Raw genomic sequence first — 18,239 nt, forward strand, 5'->3', positions numbered from 1 at the left:
CTGGGTTTGGTTTTTCCCTGAAAAATCCACCTCTCCTGTAAGTCCTCCTCACCGATCTCCCCAGTCACAGCACAGACTTCATATCAGGTTTATTTTTCAGGCTTCCTTCATTCTTGAAGTTAAAATGTGTGACCTCAAGCTGCCCTTTATTATATGTGGTCCAGCCAATTGTCCTGTATAGCTCCTCTTGAAAACATAGTTTTCTCATACATTTCACTCGTATTAATTGTGCTTCTGGTACTCACTATTGTTTGTAAAACCACAGTTGTAACAGACCAGCATCATGGTGATTCCAACCTCTGAACCTGAGGCTGCAATATCGTTACCACCTGTGTCAGCATGTGCACCCTCCTGTGCACAGGAGCCATGAAACCAACCCTGTGAAGTCACTTCTTCGTTGTGAGGATTTGGTAAGAATTAACATTCACCTGCTCACAATTAACCATGGCCAAACCTATACTTGTCTCTAAAATGCAACAAAAGCATAAACATGCATGACTTGCTAGACTGGATCAGAGCAGAGGTTCAGCCAGTCTAATCTGGCCTCAGCCAGCACACAAGGCCAGGCGCCTCAGAAGAATGTGCTCGAGCTTCACGCCAGCAAGTGAGGCATCATCCTGTAGTTGATGATTTTCAAGACTGAGAAAGTCATGCTATGCAAGATTGAATATCACTCTTGAGTCCTTGTTAACGATAACCATTCTTTGCAGTGGTCCCCTCCTCTCTACTGCAGTCTAATGTGTCATTAGTGGGACCCATAGACACGCAAGGTGCTGCAATCTCGGTTGAGCTGTCTGTTTATGCTGAGGTCTCCTCCTGCACTTGCTATGGCTGATGTAACCATCTGCAGGATACATCTAAGTTTCCTTTTTACTGTGTCTGCATTTCCAGCTCTAACGTGCCACATCCATGAATTAGATGTGAATTTTCATTTCTGGTGGGATTTCTGATTTCTTTACAGCAACAAGAAATGCTTGTGCTGTGCCTGGTGTTTTGTCTGTTGTAGCGAGTGGTACCCTCCACACTGAGTACAAACAAGCAATAGACACCAAGCTGTAAAGCACCACAGCTTTGGTGGCAGCCAAAAGAACCAAGTGATTTGAAACTACCAACTTGGGCTCTTTCTGTTTGGTTTGGTTTGATTGCTTTTTAATCTGAAGGGTAGTAACTTCAGTGACTGCCTGAATCAAGGCTCTAGAAAATCAGGAGATCAGGAGAAAGGAATGGTGGGGAGAACACTTGCCATCCTGGAAACTGATTGAAAAGTCTTTTCAGGACCAATTCCCAGTGTGAATATGTGATATCAGCCAGCGCTCACTTGGTTTTTCTGAGTGATTGGAACGGAATGAGGGCTGGGTCAGCCTCCTGGGCATGCTCAGATTCAAACTGCATATTTATAACAAAAATACTGATAATTAGCCATATTTTACTCCACCAACTCCCATTGACTTCTGACTAAGGGTTGCATAAAGATTGTAGGTTTGGCAAAAGCTATTTAAATCCTTCCTTGGGCAATCGCATTTTTTTCTCTGTAATAATAATTAATTTAATCAAACAGTTCTCTTACATCTAATGCAGAAAGAATGGGTATTTCTTGTACAGTATGTGGCACTGGCCAGATCTGCCTTTTAACATTGAGGCTGAATTGGGAGAGGTCGCTGAGGACAGAGAATAATGCTGACACCTGAAAACCCAGCAATCCCAGGTGTTGCAAAGCATGGAACTTGGCGCAAGCTTTGTGCTGATTTTCCTTTGAACAGCAGCCTTCCTTTACAAATAGTTAATTAGGATGAGATCATTCCAAGCTCATGTGACAAACACCGTCTGAAATCATTTCCTGGGTTGTATTTAAGAAGAAATACTGAAGGGGTATGGATGGCTTGGCTGTATGGGGTGTTAAATGTAATGACCACCTGCATTCTTGCAAGATTTAATGAGATTTTGTGAAATACCATCACTGCCTCGAGGCGTTTTCTGAGGCTGGTGGAGGATTGTATTCCCTGACTTTCCAAGATCCTGCAAGACTTAATTGATGGGTGCAAAGCTACCCATTCCCCTCTCCTTTGCCTGGAGAAATCTGAATTCCTCTCTGTGTGTGTATGTGTGTGTGTGTGTGTGAGTGTGTGTCCCCTTTTCAGTCTTCATTCCAGTCTCTCTGGGCTGACTAGTTTTGACAAGCTTCCACATGCCTCGTAAATATACGCGTGGGTGGCAAAGTATTGTAATTGATGTAATAAAATAGGGGCTTACATGTTTTGGAGACTCTGTTGGCTTTAAATCAAAGACATTTAAATGAGACCTCAGTTTAGGCTGTGTCACAGAGACAGTTTGTGGCTGTGAACCATTCTTTCCGGGGAAGTGGGGACTGCATTGCTGGACGGTGCTGGGTGTTGTCAGGCGGAAAAAGGCCAATTGCCTCTTAGGGACATTCAGGTCTCTGCTATTTTGGCTTGTTAACTCTGTAAGGAATAAATGGGCGTGGAGCTGGGATTTAGATAGGGGTAGCATAACGCCTTCCTCATGGAGGATGATGATCTACTTCCAGCAGGAATGCAGATATGTTAATTGTGATTTTTCTTTCATACATCCTTCTCCTCATGTTGTCTCAAGCCTTTTCTTCCCATCCTGTGTTTTCTGAGCTCTTCTGGAAGTACTGCAAGGTATCTGCCTTGGCAAACAAAATCAGTCTTTTCATGTCAGCTTGGTGATACCTGCATGAAAGGAAACAGGTAGAACTTCCTCTGACACAAGTTAGGAGGGTAGATACAATGGTTTTGTAAGATACAGATGAAGGGCTGGGTGAAGTGTGTGGCAGCAGGCGTGGGCAAATAACACCTCTGAGGTAGTGCCAGTACAAACCAAAAATACATGTCATTGACTGGTTTTTCTCCAGTGGTCTCACAGAGAAGTTTGGCCAATTCTCACAGTACCACAGCGAGAAGTTTCTGACCTGGAGCAAAGTAAAAACACCTAACCTTTCCCCCAGCCCCCACTCCAGTTTTATCAAGATTAGGACCGATGCACTGGCTGGTTGCTGTCACTGGTTATGGCTTCTGGTCCCTGCCACTGCCTATCAGTCCTTCCGTAGGTTCAGACTAGTAGGGGCTGAGATTACAAAACCAGAGCACTGTAAAATGAGTGTCCCCACACATTAATTTTCTCTTTGGGAAATTGCTCCTGTTTATGCTTAGCAAAGCCTTTGTAAATGCTCCAAGGCCGTTGCTGCAGTTCCTTGTGAGAACATACAGTTTGGGGTCCTTGGCTGTGGACTGGTATGATAGCTCAGTCCATTTTTCCTGCAATAAACTATCCAAACTGGCACCTTCATGACATCTCTTATAGTGTATTTTCCTTGTTAAATACCTTTTTCCCCCTCTCAGGAGCCAAATGATTTACTTTTTTCCTGGTAGAGCCATCTAAAGCAAGTGATAATTGAGGTGAATTTGTAAGATGTGTGCACGTGAAGATGTGTATCGTGCTTAGCTGGTGTATCAGTGATAGAAATGTAATGTGCTTTGTCCTGGCCAGGGTGGCTGTGGAAATGATTTATCCTTTTCTCTTTGGAGCAGAAAGCTTTATTCTTTCATTTTGTTCATCCAGAAAGCGCTCTGGCTGGTTTGAGATGGTGGTGCATGTGTGGAAATAACTGTGTCATAGTCCAGATCACTGGTTTACCCTTTAATGGTGTTCTGCTTCATTTCAGGAACAACTATTGCAGCCTGTTATTTCAGAACCTGTAGTGTTTGCCACTCCTTAGTCAAGGACATGTTTCTTTTATCTGCTTTTGTGCTGTTAGTCCCAGTCATTTCTTTGCCAAACATTTAATCATTTATTATTTATCACATGATTAAATCATGATCTGAAGAGGGAGACTGAATTAAAGATTATTGGTTATTGATTAGCTTCTCATTTTTCCAGTCTTAAGAAGCAAGTTCTGTGTAACACTGTCATATCTAATTACTGTATTTTCCTTCAAGTAATGGGATGGAATGATAAATTTCATTCTAGAATTGAATTATATCATCTACTTGGATAGTACTTTGGCTATTATGGAATAAAACTTATATTTAGTAAATACAATTAAATTATATTCAATGAAGCTTATGAAACCAGTAATTTTTAATGATGTTCCTTGGAAGTCTAACTGCTACCATTGCTACAGGCTCTAAGGCTGAAAACCATCACACTTGATCCTCTCAAGTTAAATTATATAATGATTTCCATTAGTAATTCTATTCATGAAGGCCCATAAAACAGGTTAGGGAATGGAAAAGATGACTCTGTCTTTACAGTATAGTGTAGAGTACCTTTTTATTAATTTCCATTCATGTTATATCACTTCAGCTGAGTAGTCTGTGCTTCTGTGCTCCCAGTCATAATGGAGTATGACCAATGCCCCAGCCTCATCAACAGAGACAACGCTCAACTGATGATGTACAGGTTACGTCACTGAGCAGGAGCCACATCAAGCATCACAAATCCCTTAATGTCTGAAAAATGGATGGAAACCACGTCCACCTGGAGCTGCCTGGTGCCACTCTTATAGGGAATGATTTCAAATTGGACTGTTGAGCTCTCCATGGGGGCCATTCTTGCCATGCTAAAAGAGAGAATGCATTTGTTAAGTTCAAGCTGTTGAAAAGCTCTTGCCATGTATCCTTCAGAGCCCTCAAACCCAAGACAGTATGGAAAGGAGGAGTCAGAGTAACTGGCTGCTGTGTTTATAAGCTCCTAGCACAGGACGTAACCTTCTGTGTTCACAACTACCCCCAGCACTACTGTGGAAGCACCATTCGAGCTGTAACGGATATGGAGGAATAGTTGCAGCACTCAACCTGTGCTAGAGAACTAGAGGTTGTATCATGAGGGTAAAACAGAGGGATAATCCGAAAGGTTATCTTTAGAAGAGCTCAAATCTGACTGTATATACAGCCCTCAATGCTCACAACATTTATAGCATTCTAGATGTGCTCATGTTGTATTTTGGTGTGGTAAATATAATTGCCTGTTGATTTCATGTCATAATTAGAAATGACTCTTGGCTGTCCAACACAAGGGGACTGATGGTAGCACCAGGAAAGAGAGAGAGTATGAGAAAAAGGTCTCTCTGCTCTAAAGACGTACTGAAGCAGAGCAATACTGATGCTAGTAAGGCAAGTCATGGTTCAAGGTCCAGATCTGGACTTGAACTTTGTATTTAATATAAATGATGCCTCAGTGATTCACATAATTATCTATCTTTTGCCTTCTCTTTTTGTTTCCATCTCACAGTTTCTTGGTGCTAACTCCTGCAGCATAAATATTTTGAAGACTTTTAAGAATAATAACCATGGAGAAGATGGGAGAACAATTCCTGATTGGTATGATACCAGTGGGCACAATTTTAAGGCATTTCATTGCAATCTATGTCCTGGCTCTTTAGTAATATCTGAGGGAAAAAAAAATAGGATCATTTTCTCTCTTATTCCCCTAGGATCATTTGGTTTTCCTTATGCAAACCCCAAAAAGAAGGAAATTTTAAAATTTTTACCCTTTCTATAATTCAATCACTAACTACAGTGCTCAGAGTTGCTTGCTGTCATTAAATGCAAGCAATCTCTCCCCTACCTTAGTGTTCTGTAAGTCAGAGCTTGGCAAAGGAGGTGTAAAAAGCTCCAACTAATATAAGGAGAGTACTGATACGATGGTATTTTGTCCCAGGTTGGTACAAATGAAAGTCAGGAGGTTGACAGGACCTTTTTAACCCCCCCATTTTTATTCTGGATTTCCCAGTGGAGTGAGTTATCAGCCAGACACCAGTTACGTACTTGATTCGGAGTTGCTCTTTGAGCAGGCCACTGCCTTCTGCTCTCAGCACACAGTCTGTCAGCTCTTCAGACAGTGGGTTGGTAAATGTGACCTGCACATTAACAGCCTGGTGTACCACTGTGGGACCAAGGACCTACAGAGGGAAAACATTCTGCTCAGCCATGACATTAGCATCACTTTTCTCATGGTTTTCTCTTTTCCTTCCTGTCATACACCACTCACCCACTTGGGATCTCCTAGGCAGGAAGGAGACAGGAATTAATATCTGTACATATTATATTGCATCAGAGTTCAGGCTTGAATCAGCCATCCAATGTGGCTGAGAAAAAACAAACTACCCTTTAGTTCTCATTTCAAGTAGGTCAGTGTAAGGTCTTATGTGTAGGACAGCATGTGGTACTTACCAGAGTGAGAACAAGTATTAACATGGCATATAAAGCTAACTCCTGGAGGCAGTTTAAGTCAAATTAGCTTTCGTTAGGTTAAATGGAAGGTTTAGGGTTATTGGAGGTGTGAGACAGAAGTTAATTGTCTCAGGCAAACAAAAAAAGAAAAGAAAAAAGAATGCCAAGTAGGAAATAAACTTATTCACTACCTGATTTTGACTGGGATAAAGGGGAATTAGTGGATCTGGTCATCTTTGTAGATGAAGTCCAGCATCCCAATTGCATTTCACTGTTATGGACTGTTTATACAGAAGTTTCAGTCAACAGAAACATAACTCTTCTTGAAACTGAGTCACTGAATCAAAGTAATTTAATTCAAATGCTGCCCCTATATAAGCAGACTCTGGTACTTGTGTGATACAGCACAGAAGGCTTTTTATAAGCTCTCACTAGAACTTGGTATTCAGAAATCACCACAACTACAAAAACCCAACATTTTTATTCCCATGTGTAACCTTGCTTTTCCTGTGTGCTACTGACAGAGTAGTTTGGCATAACTAATCCAATCTGGAGGCTCTGAATTTTCAGAGCAGTAGGCAGAGAGCATCTGATCCCATGTCTGACACAGCAAGTGGCTGTGCTAACTGTGGGTGTGATGGGCTGAGCAAGCCCAGCACTGTCCCAGGCAGACCCAGCACATAGTCTTTCCTGCAGACTAAGGATTGTTTTTCATCCATTGTACAGCATTTTCAGAAGTCTGCCATGAATCATTTGGGAAGATGTTACAGAAGGTGAGAAGTGCCACTTTTCCTGATAAGGTGAAAACTTTCTTGAGCTTGAGTAATAACAAGCCTCAGAGCCCTGAGCATTATCAACTAGACAGTGCAGGTGTCTTCTGTACAAATCAGGCTTCCTAAACAAACTGTAAGAGAATGATCAGACTTCCCTGACAGAAGTGGAGGCCTTGGTGTGGGGCAGATCTGTCTGTCTGTAGGCAATCTTACCTTGTAACCCTCATACCACAGAGAACTTGATCAGTGGTGTGTCAACAAGCACTGGCAAGAATACCACAGCACAGCTGTGCCTTGGAAAGGTTTGCTTTTCCTTACTGTATTTCATCTCACTTGTGTCATATCGCTTATGACTAGAGCAACAAGATCAAACCACCCCCAGGCATGATTTCACTTCCCACACTCCTTCCCACGAGGAGTAGATGGAGTAAAGATTCTCAACACATCTCTCTAGGGACACAAAGGCAACTAGTTTTTACCTTGATGGTGAGGAAAGGATCTTGAAGTATGATATCCTTCTCCACTAGAAGCGAGGGTCCCTGCTTGGGCTCACAAACAGCAGTCACAAGGATCTTCCTGTCATCCATCAGAGAGTTTTTGTACTTGGAATACGGGATCTTGAATGAAATCTCTTTCACTGGAAAACATATAGAAACATAATTTCCCCCTTTTTTTCCTGTCTAAGTACCAGCTCTCTGTAATATATCTGTATTTTAAGGAGCAAGGATGCTACTGCCATGGGGCTGGCCATTCATGGGTGTTGACAGCCAATAGACAGGAACGATGCTCATAGGTGACTGCTACTTACATTCATATCAAACATGAAATGACCAGGTACAGTTGGTCTCTGGAGAGTTCTGAGGGTGCTTATAGGTGGCAACCCCTGCTAGAGGTTTTTTCCTTTATCTGAAGCTGAGTGTTTAATGTTCATTCCTTGCAAAGGAGGCAGAACTGCAAAGCTGGGCTGGTTTAAGTGCCCTTGCTGATGCAGCCATTCAGCCTCTGCCTTAAAGAGGCAACAGACCTCAGCACATTGAGAAAAAGATGTGAATCTGCTGCTGGAACAATGGAAAGAGTTACAGTGTGTTGTGTGTTAGCTCGAGAGGGTAGTTACACTCCCCTCTGTTACACATCTCATTTGTCAGCACTATAAAAGCAGGGCAGGTGGTGTAGCTCTTGCTGCAGTCTGTAGTTACTCTCCTACTGCTGCAAAAGAGGTGGGCTTAGGCTTCCCTCTCTAATCTGTCTTTATACTTTGCTTGCAGGGAGCTGGTAGCTGAGTAGTCTCTGGTATAGGTCTCTTAGTTGCTGTCTCTTAGCTAAGAAGGTCATGATGTAGAACTAACAGTGGCTGTGCTGGCTCAGACAGAAGGTCACTCAGCTCTGTGTCCTTTCTGACAGTGCTCAAAAGCAAATGCTTAAGACAGGGCAAATATACATGTTTCTCTTCACCTGAATAGCCTTAACCTCCTTAACCTTTGGAAGTGACGCTCTTCTTGAGCCATTCATTATGTCCACATGATGTGGCCACAGACCAAAGCTATGTCTTGTCCTAAGCTGTAACAAAAGAGAAAAAAAATTACCTTCTTCAGATCCCAGTTTAATAGACTTAGACAACTGTAAAATCTGTGCCTTCGGTTTTCTTGTGTAGAGAACGGCTGAAGCACTCAGCTTAACCTTTATGGTCTTGAAATCTGAGATCAAGTTCCTGAGCTCCAAGGTAAGGAGGATATCCTGGCCAATTACAGGAGGTTCATCAAGGAGCAGCTTCCCTGAGATACTGGGTTTTTGTCTCCCTGCTGCTGAAGGTCGTCTTCTAGGTTTTCTTTTGTGTTTTTTTCCAGCACTTCTCACCCCAAGGAGCTTCAGTGCTTTTTTATAGACCTTCCTTTCTTTGAAGGATCCTGCTTTGAAACAAAATGTGGTCAGAGATCTCATGCCCTTTGTATGCAGTGCAGTGCAGCTGTAATTGGTCTCAGTAAATGCAGCGTAGGAAAGTTGAGGAGAGGAAAGATACATAAGAGAGGAAAGTGAGGTCTAAGCTAAATGCTCGTTTTGGCACAAAAGCAAGTGAATATACATGGCCATGAAGGCTGGAAAGTAAAGCCTGCCTGTCAGCTTCAGCTGGATGTTCATGGGCACCTCTTAGGAGCTGTGAGCAGCAGAAAGTTCAGCTCTGCATAAGCTGGGGCAGTTGTCATCTGTTGTGAAAAAACCCTTTTGCAGAAACTCTCCCCAAACAGCTCTCCAGAACAGCTGCTGCAGCATGTCAGAACAGAAACATTCTCACCAGCACATGGAACAGCTGGGACAATGTTTTACAGAAGCAGCTTTGACTTAGTATTGAATACATTAGTATTTCATCAAGGGCCACAAGGGCCATATTGAGTCCCTGCTACCTAACTGGGAGCCCTATGACTCTGAAAAGTCACAGTTACTTTGCTCCAGAAGAACTAAAGTAGTTGTCAGTACTCAGTCCAATGAAGGCCTGAATTCTTATCCCTTCTGACCATCAGTGGCAAGGCAGCTGTAATAAAGAATTTACCTTCTGGATACTTGTAATTAGCAGTGACATCCACACGGGAGTTGGTGCCCACTGCTTTGGTGCTGATAAATTTTCCAATCTTCTTAGTATCAGAATAAATCCTCTCTTTTCTTTTGTTGCTGTAGTGAATCCAGGTAACACAGTCAGCGTTCACAGCAGCAAACACAAACGAGCTGTCATAGTCCAGGTTCACGTCCCCTTCCTTAATAGCTGTGATGGAGGCAGGACCACACTGATATATGCCTGCAGGAGAGAGAGGGAGAAGTGAAACCGCTGCCTGTTGTGAAAGAACACAGATCCTCCTGCTGACAGCTACAGGGAGAAGCAGCTGCTCCACAGACTCATCTGATAAAGCGCTTTATTTCTCCACCTGTGCATGATGGGAACAGCACGTCCAGAGAGTTCACACACATTTCTGTCAATGGTAAGAGAGCAGAGGAGGTTGTCAGGCCAGTAAGGTGTAGTGAGAGCTACTGCTTCGTGTGATGTGTGCTATGTGAAACGTTCTAACCCATGGAAGCCTGGGAGGGTGCATGGTAAGCTGTCTGGGGAAAGGAGAGGGTGGGAGCCCAGTGTCAAGTACAATCAGACTTATATGAGTCATCAGAGCTGCATGTGCTTTGGGAAGAGCCAGGTTGATAAACTTGGTAGTAGGGAATGAGGAGCAGTTTATCTGGAGCTTGATGGGGTTTAAATGGCCCAATAAATGAATCATCAAACTAGATCAATGAAGTCATGTGTGTATTAGTAAATGATGCCAGAGCCAAAGTGTGAACCCAAGTGCTGGCTTTTGGATCAAAAAAAAAAATAAGCTGGTTCCTGCTGGTAGGCAGAAAAAGGACCCTCTGGAGATGGAGGGACATTGCTTTTCTCCTGCATCTACAGGGAGTAGATAAAAGAGACCTGTTCTGAAATTTCAGTAGCAGTCTTTAGGAGTAACAGTATCTACAACTTTTTATATTTACAACAGTGTTACCTTTGCTTTTTTCCTGGGGTGTTGCATCCAGAACCTGCCATCCATCATAAAAAGAGCCAAGATCTCTTCTAACGAACCAGCTTTCATTCCAGACATGGAAATTCCTATAAGGGAGGTAGGATGGGGAATCCCTGAGTCATACAATTAATTTTATATTGAAAGATTTGATATATTTCTGGTGCAATGCAAGAAATAACCCTGGCCAAGTAAATAAAAATTCCTCTATGCAGACACCAGCTACTGTCTCATTTTTTGAGTACCTCTTCCTCCTCCTTTGTCATATTTTTTTGTTCAGATCTCTGATAATTTTTGGGATGTTATGGAAAAAAAAATAAAAGGAAAACAATGGGTTGCAGAGCCAAGTATTCAATTCTGGACATTCCAGAACATCCTACTGTACAGCCAAAGGTCTCCTGCTCTCTGTTAGTTTTTAGTTCAGAGTTGCTTTCTACTTCACATCACCCTTGTCCCATTCAGTGCTCATGCTATAGGGCACTTGGGGACTAAAAGAGTGATACATGCAGTGGGATAACTTCTGTGCACTTGTTTGTCAAAAGCATAATTTTTACCAGCTTCTTTGAGGTGAAAGAAACTGCATGTTCTTCCTAAGGGATAGGATGGAATTTTTCTCAGCAGCACTGAATATATTACCTTTGCTTTAGTAACCTCTCAGCATTGTGCAAGGGATGTCTACTGGTAATCATGAAATACAATTAGCAGTGTGTAGCACAGGAGCTGGGTCTAAAATTTATGGCCTTCTGAGAGTGCTCTGCTCTAGGAATCAAGGGACAAGCTGATATCATTTTTGGCCAAGAGCTTAATCACTCTACAACTGGTTTATTTTTAGAAAAATTTCAGAACACTGCTCTGTTGATTCTTTGGTGTGAGGTTTTTATATTGCTGGGACCATGAGGCTGGGGTGGTTTTTCAGGAGCATGACTCTAGATCTTTTAATTAGAAGAGAATATAATTGAAGTAGTAGGAAAAAAATATATTTATACCATATACTGTCTTCAGTCAAGTCCAGAACCTTTCCAGAGATGTCAATGTACTTGTCAATACTCAGATTTATATTCCTGTCGTGGGCAGAGTTGAAGTTGGTAATAACACGAGTAGGTATTCCCAAGGATCTCAGAACTGCAATACAGAATAATGCTAAAGTGTTGTAAACCTATTTTGCAGACATTTAGGAAGTATTCTTCTGTTTTTCTTGGCAAAACAGTCTAGTGTACATGTTTTCAGTGGGGAAAAAACCCCTCAGAACCTCCCCTCTCAGATATGATGCAAGTCACAGTCACTGTGCAGAACTGGCTAGAAGACAGTGCCACTCACATGACATTCTTAGTTGCCACGTTCTTCTTAAAAAGAACTAGATTCACCCATTTATTTTAATCATTCATTCATCATCCTATTCCCATTTTCTCCATGTGTTTGCTTCTCTGTTGCCTGCAGGTTTCCCCCCTCCCTCTCTGGCACACAGGTCTTGATTACATTATTTTTCCTTTTTTTTTTCTCTTCCCCTAAAATGACTCTTGTCTCTCAGAGTGGCTCTGAATGGAAACTGCTGGGATGAAATGCTTTTCCCAACTTGCAGCTTCCTTTACAGGTCCTCAGAATTCTGATTTCCTTTTGTGTCAACAGTTGGTAAGACACAGCAGAAGAAAACTGGCATTGTGAGGAGACAAACTTAAAAGAGCAGTGGTTCTCTTTGAATCCCAGCTTTGCAATTGGAAACCCTGCTCTTTTCACCAGCCCAGCCTGGTAAACTGCTTTGCATTTTGTTTGGTGACTCACAGAACCGGGCTGCAGTATTGCAACCTGTGGCTGTTTAGACTAGAACGTCACGGGGAGCATAGGCTCTTCACGCTCTCTGTCAAAGCTGAAACAGCTTCAACCATAATGACACGAAGCTAAAACCAGCAGAAATCCCAGTAAGCTTTCCTTCTGACAGCATTCTTCATCCCTCTGTGTATATACCTGTGCACATGACTCCTGCAAAGACCCAGCACTGGCCGTACCGGACGGGTTTGTATCTCTTCCTGTACCACTTTCGAAGGATGGTCACACTTCCGCTCCACTCCAGGGGGTTGGTGCCTGAGTAGTACTTTCCGTTCCACTTCCCTTCCACTACTCCTTTTTCATCATTGCTGTTGACCTGAAAGAGTCCTTCTTGTGGCAGGATTACAGTAATTACAGGAAGAGGGAGAGAGGGCACTAGGCAGAAATGGCCCTGTTCCTACTGCGGCTCTCACCGGGCCCCACCGCGAGTGTCTCACCACCACCGGCGGCGGGACAAGCGATTTGAGTCTTCACATTTAATCTGCTCAAGTACAAAATCAGTTCAAGCCTGGTTCAGATGGTAGAGTCTGAGGATTCAAAACTGCTTTGCCTTTCAGTACAAATATTCCCAAGATACTGACTGCCAGATGATTTACATTTTCTCTCTTCCATTAATGTCACATCCTTGTATTTGTTGGGAATTTGTTGCATATGTTACACAGGGCTTGCTCACACTTGTTAGATGTGCTTGTAAGTATCTGTTCACATCCATTTTAGGGACTTATTTAAGTGCCATGTACAGCTGTACAGAACACAGTATGTTATTTTAAAATGCTTTTTTTTAAAGTATTCATGCTTTTAATAATTTTGTACAAGTAGGGTTATTTACTCCATATTGAAGTTGAAATTGCCTAAAGCAAGTGCTGTCTAAAAGGGTGAGAAGGATCGCAGCTATAAAGGAGGAATCTCAGATAAGGAATGTATAAATGCATCTATTATTTATAAAATGGAAACTTTTCAGTTGCCTAGCTGTGCATTTATATGTTTGTGAGGACTGGGGGGTGTTGAATAGATGTACCTCTGTTGAAGGACATACAATCAGGCCTCAGTAAAGGTAAATTAAACTTTTGGGGTATTTTTCCTTGAGAATAATCCAGTTTGCCTCTTCTGTAGCTTCTTATTTTTTATTATTTTATTTTTTTTCCCAGAAAATTTAGCTACACCTGTAAAACACTGAGGCATTCACAAGAAAGTATTGGGGGTTTTGTTAGTAGGTGCATAGTAGAGCTGTAACTAACGGATCACTTTACCATAGCGCTGACAACCCTGCTCACATAGATAGGGCTGTTTCGGTTGGATACATCAACAGCTGGATCTTCGCGGTGGTTCAGGCTTCGATCCAGTATAGCCAGAGAGATATCAAGGATATCCTCTTCAAACTGAAAAAAAACCCAAGCAATGTATTAAAGGGTAGTGTAACAAATAAACCCAAGGATAAACTCCCCACCTGTTTTTCTTCTCCTAGCACAACAGGAGGATGATTGCAATACAGGCATTTTCTGTACTGTTAAGCAGGGCCAAGAAGAAGCACAAGCACTGGGCTGCTGACTCTTCATAGTATTTTAAGGACAGCGTGTGTATGGGCATGGTTTTGGGCCACAGCCACTGGCATTCGTGAAGATGTTACGTGGCCTGGTGGAATGGACAAGGCCACTCCAGGTCTGGCTCAGCAGGCTCCACACCCTCCCACATCCCGTCATGCCCCCACAGGTACCCTTCTGTTACGAAAGCTTCACTCTGATGGGCTGCCTTCGCCTTACGTCAGGTCATCTGAACAGAAAGAAACCCACAAAAATAACTATTATGGATCAGGGCCACAGAGACACTGTGTTGGACCAAGGGATACCAAAGTGCTATGCTGCATGGGTGAGGTGAGGCAAAGATGTCACTTGACCTCTGACACAGAAAGCAGATCTGGCTTTGTTTCATTTATTAGTGTAAAAGTCACCACAAGGATTGGGAGGATCAATAAAATGCTGTCTGTGCAACTGCTGGTGCAGCTGTAAGGCATGAAGTGGTCAGGAATGGTTTTGACTGGCCCAACAAGTTGCAGGGCAGCTGTGTGACCACAGATGGCTGTGGGTGTGACTGCCTCTGTAGCGGTAATGCTTAGAGGGCCAAACTGATTTTCAAAGACTCCAACTTGAGTTGTTTCAGTTGACTAGATTTGGAGTATCCTTTTATTGTCTTCGGTGCCATTACCAAACCAACTGTGTAAACATTTAGATGTACCAGCCTTGTCAGAGCAAGGTTAATACTTGGATGGCTTCCCTTGCCTTTTGAAAGGGTCCAGAATCAACTAGAATTTTGCCAGTTCATGTAAGAGATAAAAGAGAACTAAAATTGTGCTTTATTTCTTTTATTTCTGTATTGGCACCTGCCAGACAAGGATCCTGGCGCCGCTGTAATGTACTGATAAGTGAGACCTGTACCTGCAATAAAAGTCCTAAGTGAGAGAAGAACACTGAACTCTTACAGTATGAGATAATGACGGTGTCTCCTCTAGAGCCTATTAACCTGCTGTCCTAAGTGCTGCAATTGGGGATGCTGGTTACCTGTCCGTAGTTCCAAGCTTCTTGTTGAATATATTTATCCAGTCCCTGAAATATGATTCCACTGTCATTCAGGACATATTCCTGTATCTCCTTTTCATCAGCCATATAGACATCGTCATCTAGAAGCAGAACAAGACATGCTGGCTGAAAGGAAAGTCGATTTGCTGTAACTGAACATCTCGCTTCAAGGGGATTTCTAGGGAACAGCTCAGGCTGGCCATGACTTCAGGCTCAGGACTCCCTGCTACAGCTCTGTAATCATTTAGAGGGTGAATAAAGTGAGCATGGTGTTCCTTTGAGGGGAACTAGCTATGCTCCTGTCCCTTCACTAATCTCAGTATGTGTCTTGCTGGTAGATATTGCTTGATTTACAACTGCACACAAATATCAGAGGGGAAAAAAAACCCCATAGAATAAGTATTTGGAGTATTTCCTGCCTCTCATTTCTTGTACTGCAAGAGGCTGGATCTTTGATGCACTGTGGCACTGAAGATGGGGCAAAAACTTGATGTTGAGCAAAACAGTCTTCCTCTAGTTGTGACTGTCACTGTGACACCCAGATTTCCTGACTGAGACAATAAGTTATTTGAAGGACATGATACATCAAGACATACTTGGACACCAGGGATTGAAGAGAAGCACAAACTGGCCCAGGAGCGCTGAAGAGACCTTGTTGCCAGAAACAGCCTGGAGTCTGAGTTTGTATCGCCCGATGACAGCATTGGCAGGGCTGAATATCGAGAAGTTCATGCAGCCGGGCTCACTGGGCTCCTGGGTTGCACTCCAGCCATCAGCATTCTCCTCAGAAAGGTTAAATACAGCCTTGGTCTGCTGTGATTCTTCTGGAGATGGTCCTGCCAGGGGGAACAGGGACAGCAATTCTGAATGACAACTGTGGGTGACAAACTTGGAGTCAATGATGATCTCAAGTCCGTATTTTTTTAATGACCACATTGAAGGACTGAGATTTGTCAGATCAAATGCTTGTTCAGCCCAAGCTAGCTGCACTCTGCTCCACAGACCCATACCATGCAGCCCTCCATGTTATCTGCATCACTCAGTAAAGGTCAGTACACCCATAATCATTCTCGGCAGGTGAGGAACAAGCCTGCTACCCTGAAAACCTGACTGTTCAAAAATATTCAGGCAGGATGAGCCACACATTTCAACACACATTTCATTAAGAGAAGTTTTTTTGAGAAGCCCTTTGTGAAGATAGAGGGGAGACTTACAGATGGGGTTAAGTAGACTGTTCCCTACTAATAGGGAACACATGAAGTTAATTGGGGGATTTTAAACAGGTGAGGTAGATTCAGGAGAGGAGATAAATGGGGGAGATGGTGAGCTGCAAAATGTTCAGGGACTAGAGGATGAAGACAGCTTTGCAGTGTTGCAGGTAAGTCCTTAAGATCAGAGGTACAGGTTTTAGAATGAGGATAGCCTCTGCTTTTCCATTAATGAGTACCTTAACTGTCTGCTTCCTTAAGGCACAGGTTGGACTCCTAAGCCTAGAAGGGCATTGAATCCTGAGTGATAAAGGACAATGTTTAATGGTTCAGGAACGGACCGTGCAGAGCTGGGAGGAGCTGGAGTGACTTGGATGCGAGGTGAGTGCTGTGGGCTAATTACCTGTGCTTGCAATAAAGGTGAAGCTGTCTGCAGACTGCGCTGTTGTGTGGAGCTTCAGAGTGATGCTGAAGGCCTGGCCTCTCCTCAAGATTGTTTCTCTGCTGCTGTAGTCGGAGGTGTGGTGTGCAGCTTTATTTAGCTTGTGGTGCCAATTGACGTTTGCTATTTTCAGGGCTAGAAAGACACAAGGCAAGTTAATCAAGGACATCATTCCTTCAAACTTGTGCATCTTTTCAGCTTGGCTAATGCAGCAGTTTTGTTGTGCTTATGTAGAGCTGGAGTTCTCTAGGAAAACAGTACCATACACTGTCTTTTAAAACTGCAAAGTAAACAACTTAGAGGAACAGCTAAAACTTCTTTTCTGCAGGCCTCTTTCACAGGCAGAAAAAAACCATTCAGAGAATTCATTTTAATTTAAAAAGTAAATCAAGAACTTGCTCTATTTAGATAGGACTTTTTTAAAGTTTGAAGAGCCTATTCTACCATGCTACTGCTCTTTTTCTGTGAGCACCTGTAGTTCCTAGGACACATTACAAGTGTACAGTAAGAAGTGCTAAAACTCTCATGAGGAAGCATGTGCCTACTCCTGGAAGCACTGTCTGACAGATGATGGAGGCTAGTATCCTCACTGTTGAACCTGCACATTATCTTTTCATTTATTGCATATCTCAGTGAATTTGCAGTCTTGTTGCTTGAAGCTGGGTGTTGTTCCACACTCAGTTGAGGAACGATAACCAGCAGAGGACAGACGGTAGGATTAGGAGTGGAGTATGTTGAGGCTGTGCTATGGGCTGTTCTATTGTATCAGGTTGGCCCCTGTTGAAAACGGGATGCTGAAGCACAGATTGTAAAAGGTTTCAACCATTCGTGCTCCTTGATCAAGTAAAAAAAAAAAAAAAAACAAACAAACCTACACAGCAACAACAGAACCAAACAAAAATAAAGCAGAAAAAATAGAGTCCTCCATGAACAGGTGTTTGAGAAGTGCCCTTCTGGAGGAATTTCCTGCCATGACTGGAGCGCGTTAACCCTTTGCAGACTAATGGTCCTGTCAGCATTTCACTGAACTGAGATAGAGGACTTGGTTTAGCACCACCTTGAATCACTTGGAATGAGGCTTGTATCTGAGGGCATCCACACAGCCCTATAGAAATAGCACAGAGTTGTGGTCTGTGAGGTCTTCATGTAGTCATAACTACATTAATTTGTCAGTTTTTTAGAAGACACATGAACTTGGATGTGCAGTTCTGAGGCTGCAGTAAGGGCTGGGAGCAAGTAGCTTTCCTGTAGTCCATGAGCATAAACTTGTGTGAGTATTTTCAGCTAAGCGAGGAGACTTGTTTCAAGTATGGCAGCTGGAAGAGGGGAAAAAAAATCCATTGATAGGAGTGTGATGTTTGAGACCATCGGTGTAAAATGTCTAGAATGTTTCTTGCTCGCACCAGTACTTTATTTTCCTGATGTAAATACATTTAATTGAAAAGGACCTACAGAAAGCATCATTCCTAACATAGAGACCTCTAATTAAATAGTGAATTAGAACATGTTTCTGAAGAATGCTAGGAGAAGAAGGTAGCCTTGTACATCTATCACTGTGTATCCTGAGCTGTGCAGGTAAAATGTCCAGGGTCTTGGGGCAGGGAACGTGTGTGTCACTAGTTGCACAGTGATGCAGATAACTGAGAGCACTTTGCATGTCTGCAAATAAGT

At 42.8% G+C, this 18,239-nt stretch overlaps 1 protein-coding gene across 1 annotated transcript; it reads right to left on the reverse strand.

Annotated features, from left to right (window-relative positions):
* Positions 1-4,446: 4,446 nt before the first annotated feature.
* LOC311197717 (protein-glutamine gamma-glutamyltransferase 6-like) lies at positions 4,447-16,758 on the reverse strand (the record flags this gene model as incomplete). The annotated part of the gene is made up of 12 exons (XM_084271511.1): positions 4,447-4,600; positions 5,808-5,941; positions 7,465-7,622; positions 8,569-8,889; positions 9,531-9,773; positions 10,507-10,610; positions 11,508-11,643; positions 12,484-12,661; positions 13,596-13,724; positions 14,901-15,019; positions 15,515-15,754; positions 16,530-16,758. 12 exons carry the CDS (start codon positions 16,756-16,758, stop codon positions 4,447-4,449), a joined length of 2,145 nt encoding a protein of 714 aa, XP_084127637.1.
* Positions 16,759-18,239: the final 1,481 nt, after the last annotated feature.

Source organism: Gallinula chloropus, assembly GCF_964237585.1.
Source record: "Gallinula chloropus genome assembly, chromosome: 16".
In the NCBI taxonomy this organism is placed as follows: domain Eukaryota; kingdom Metazoa; phylum Chordata; class Aves; order Gruiformes; family Rallidae; genus Gallinula; species Gallinula chloropus.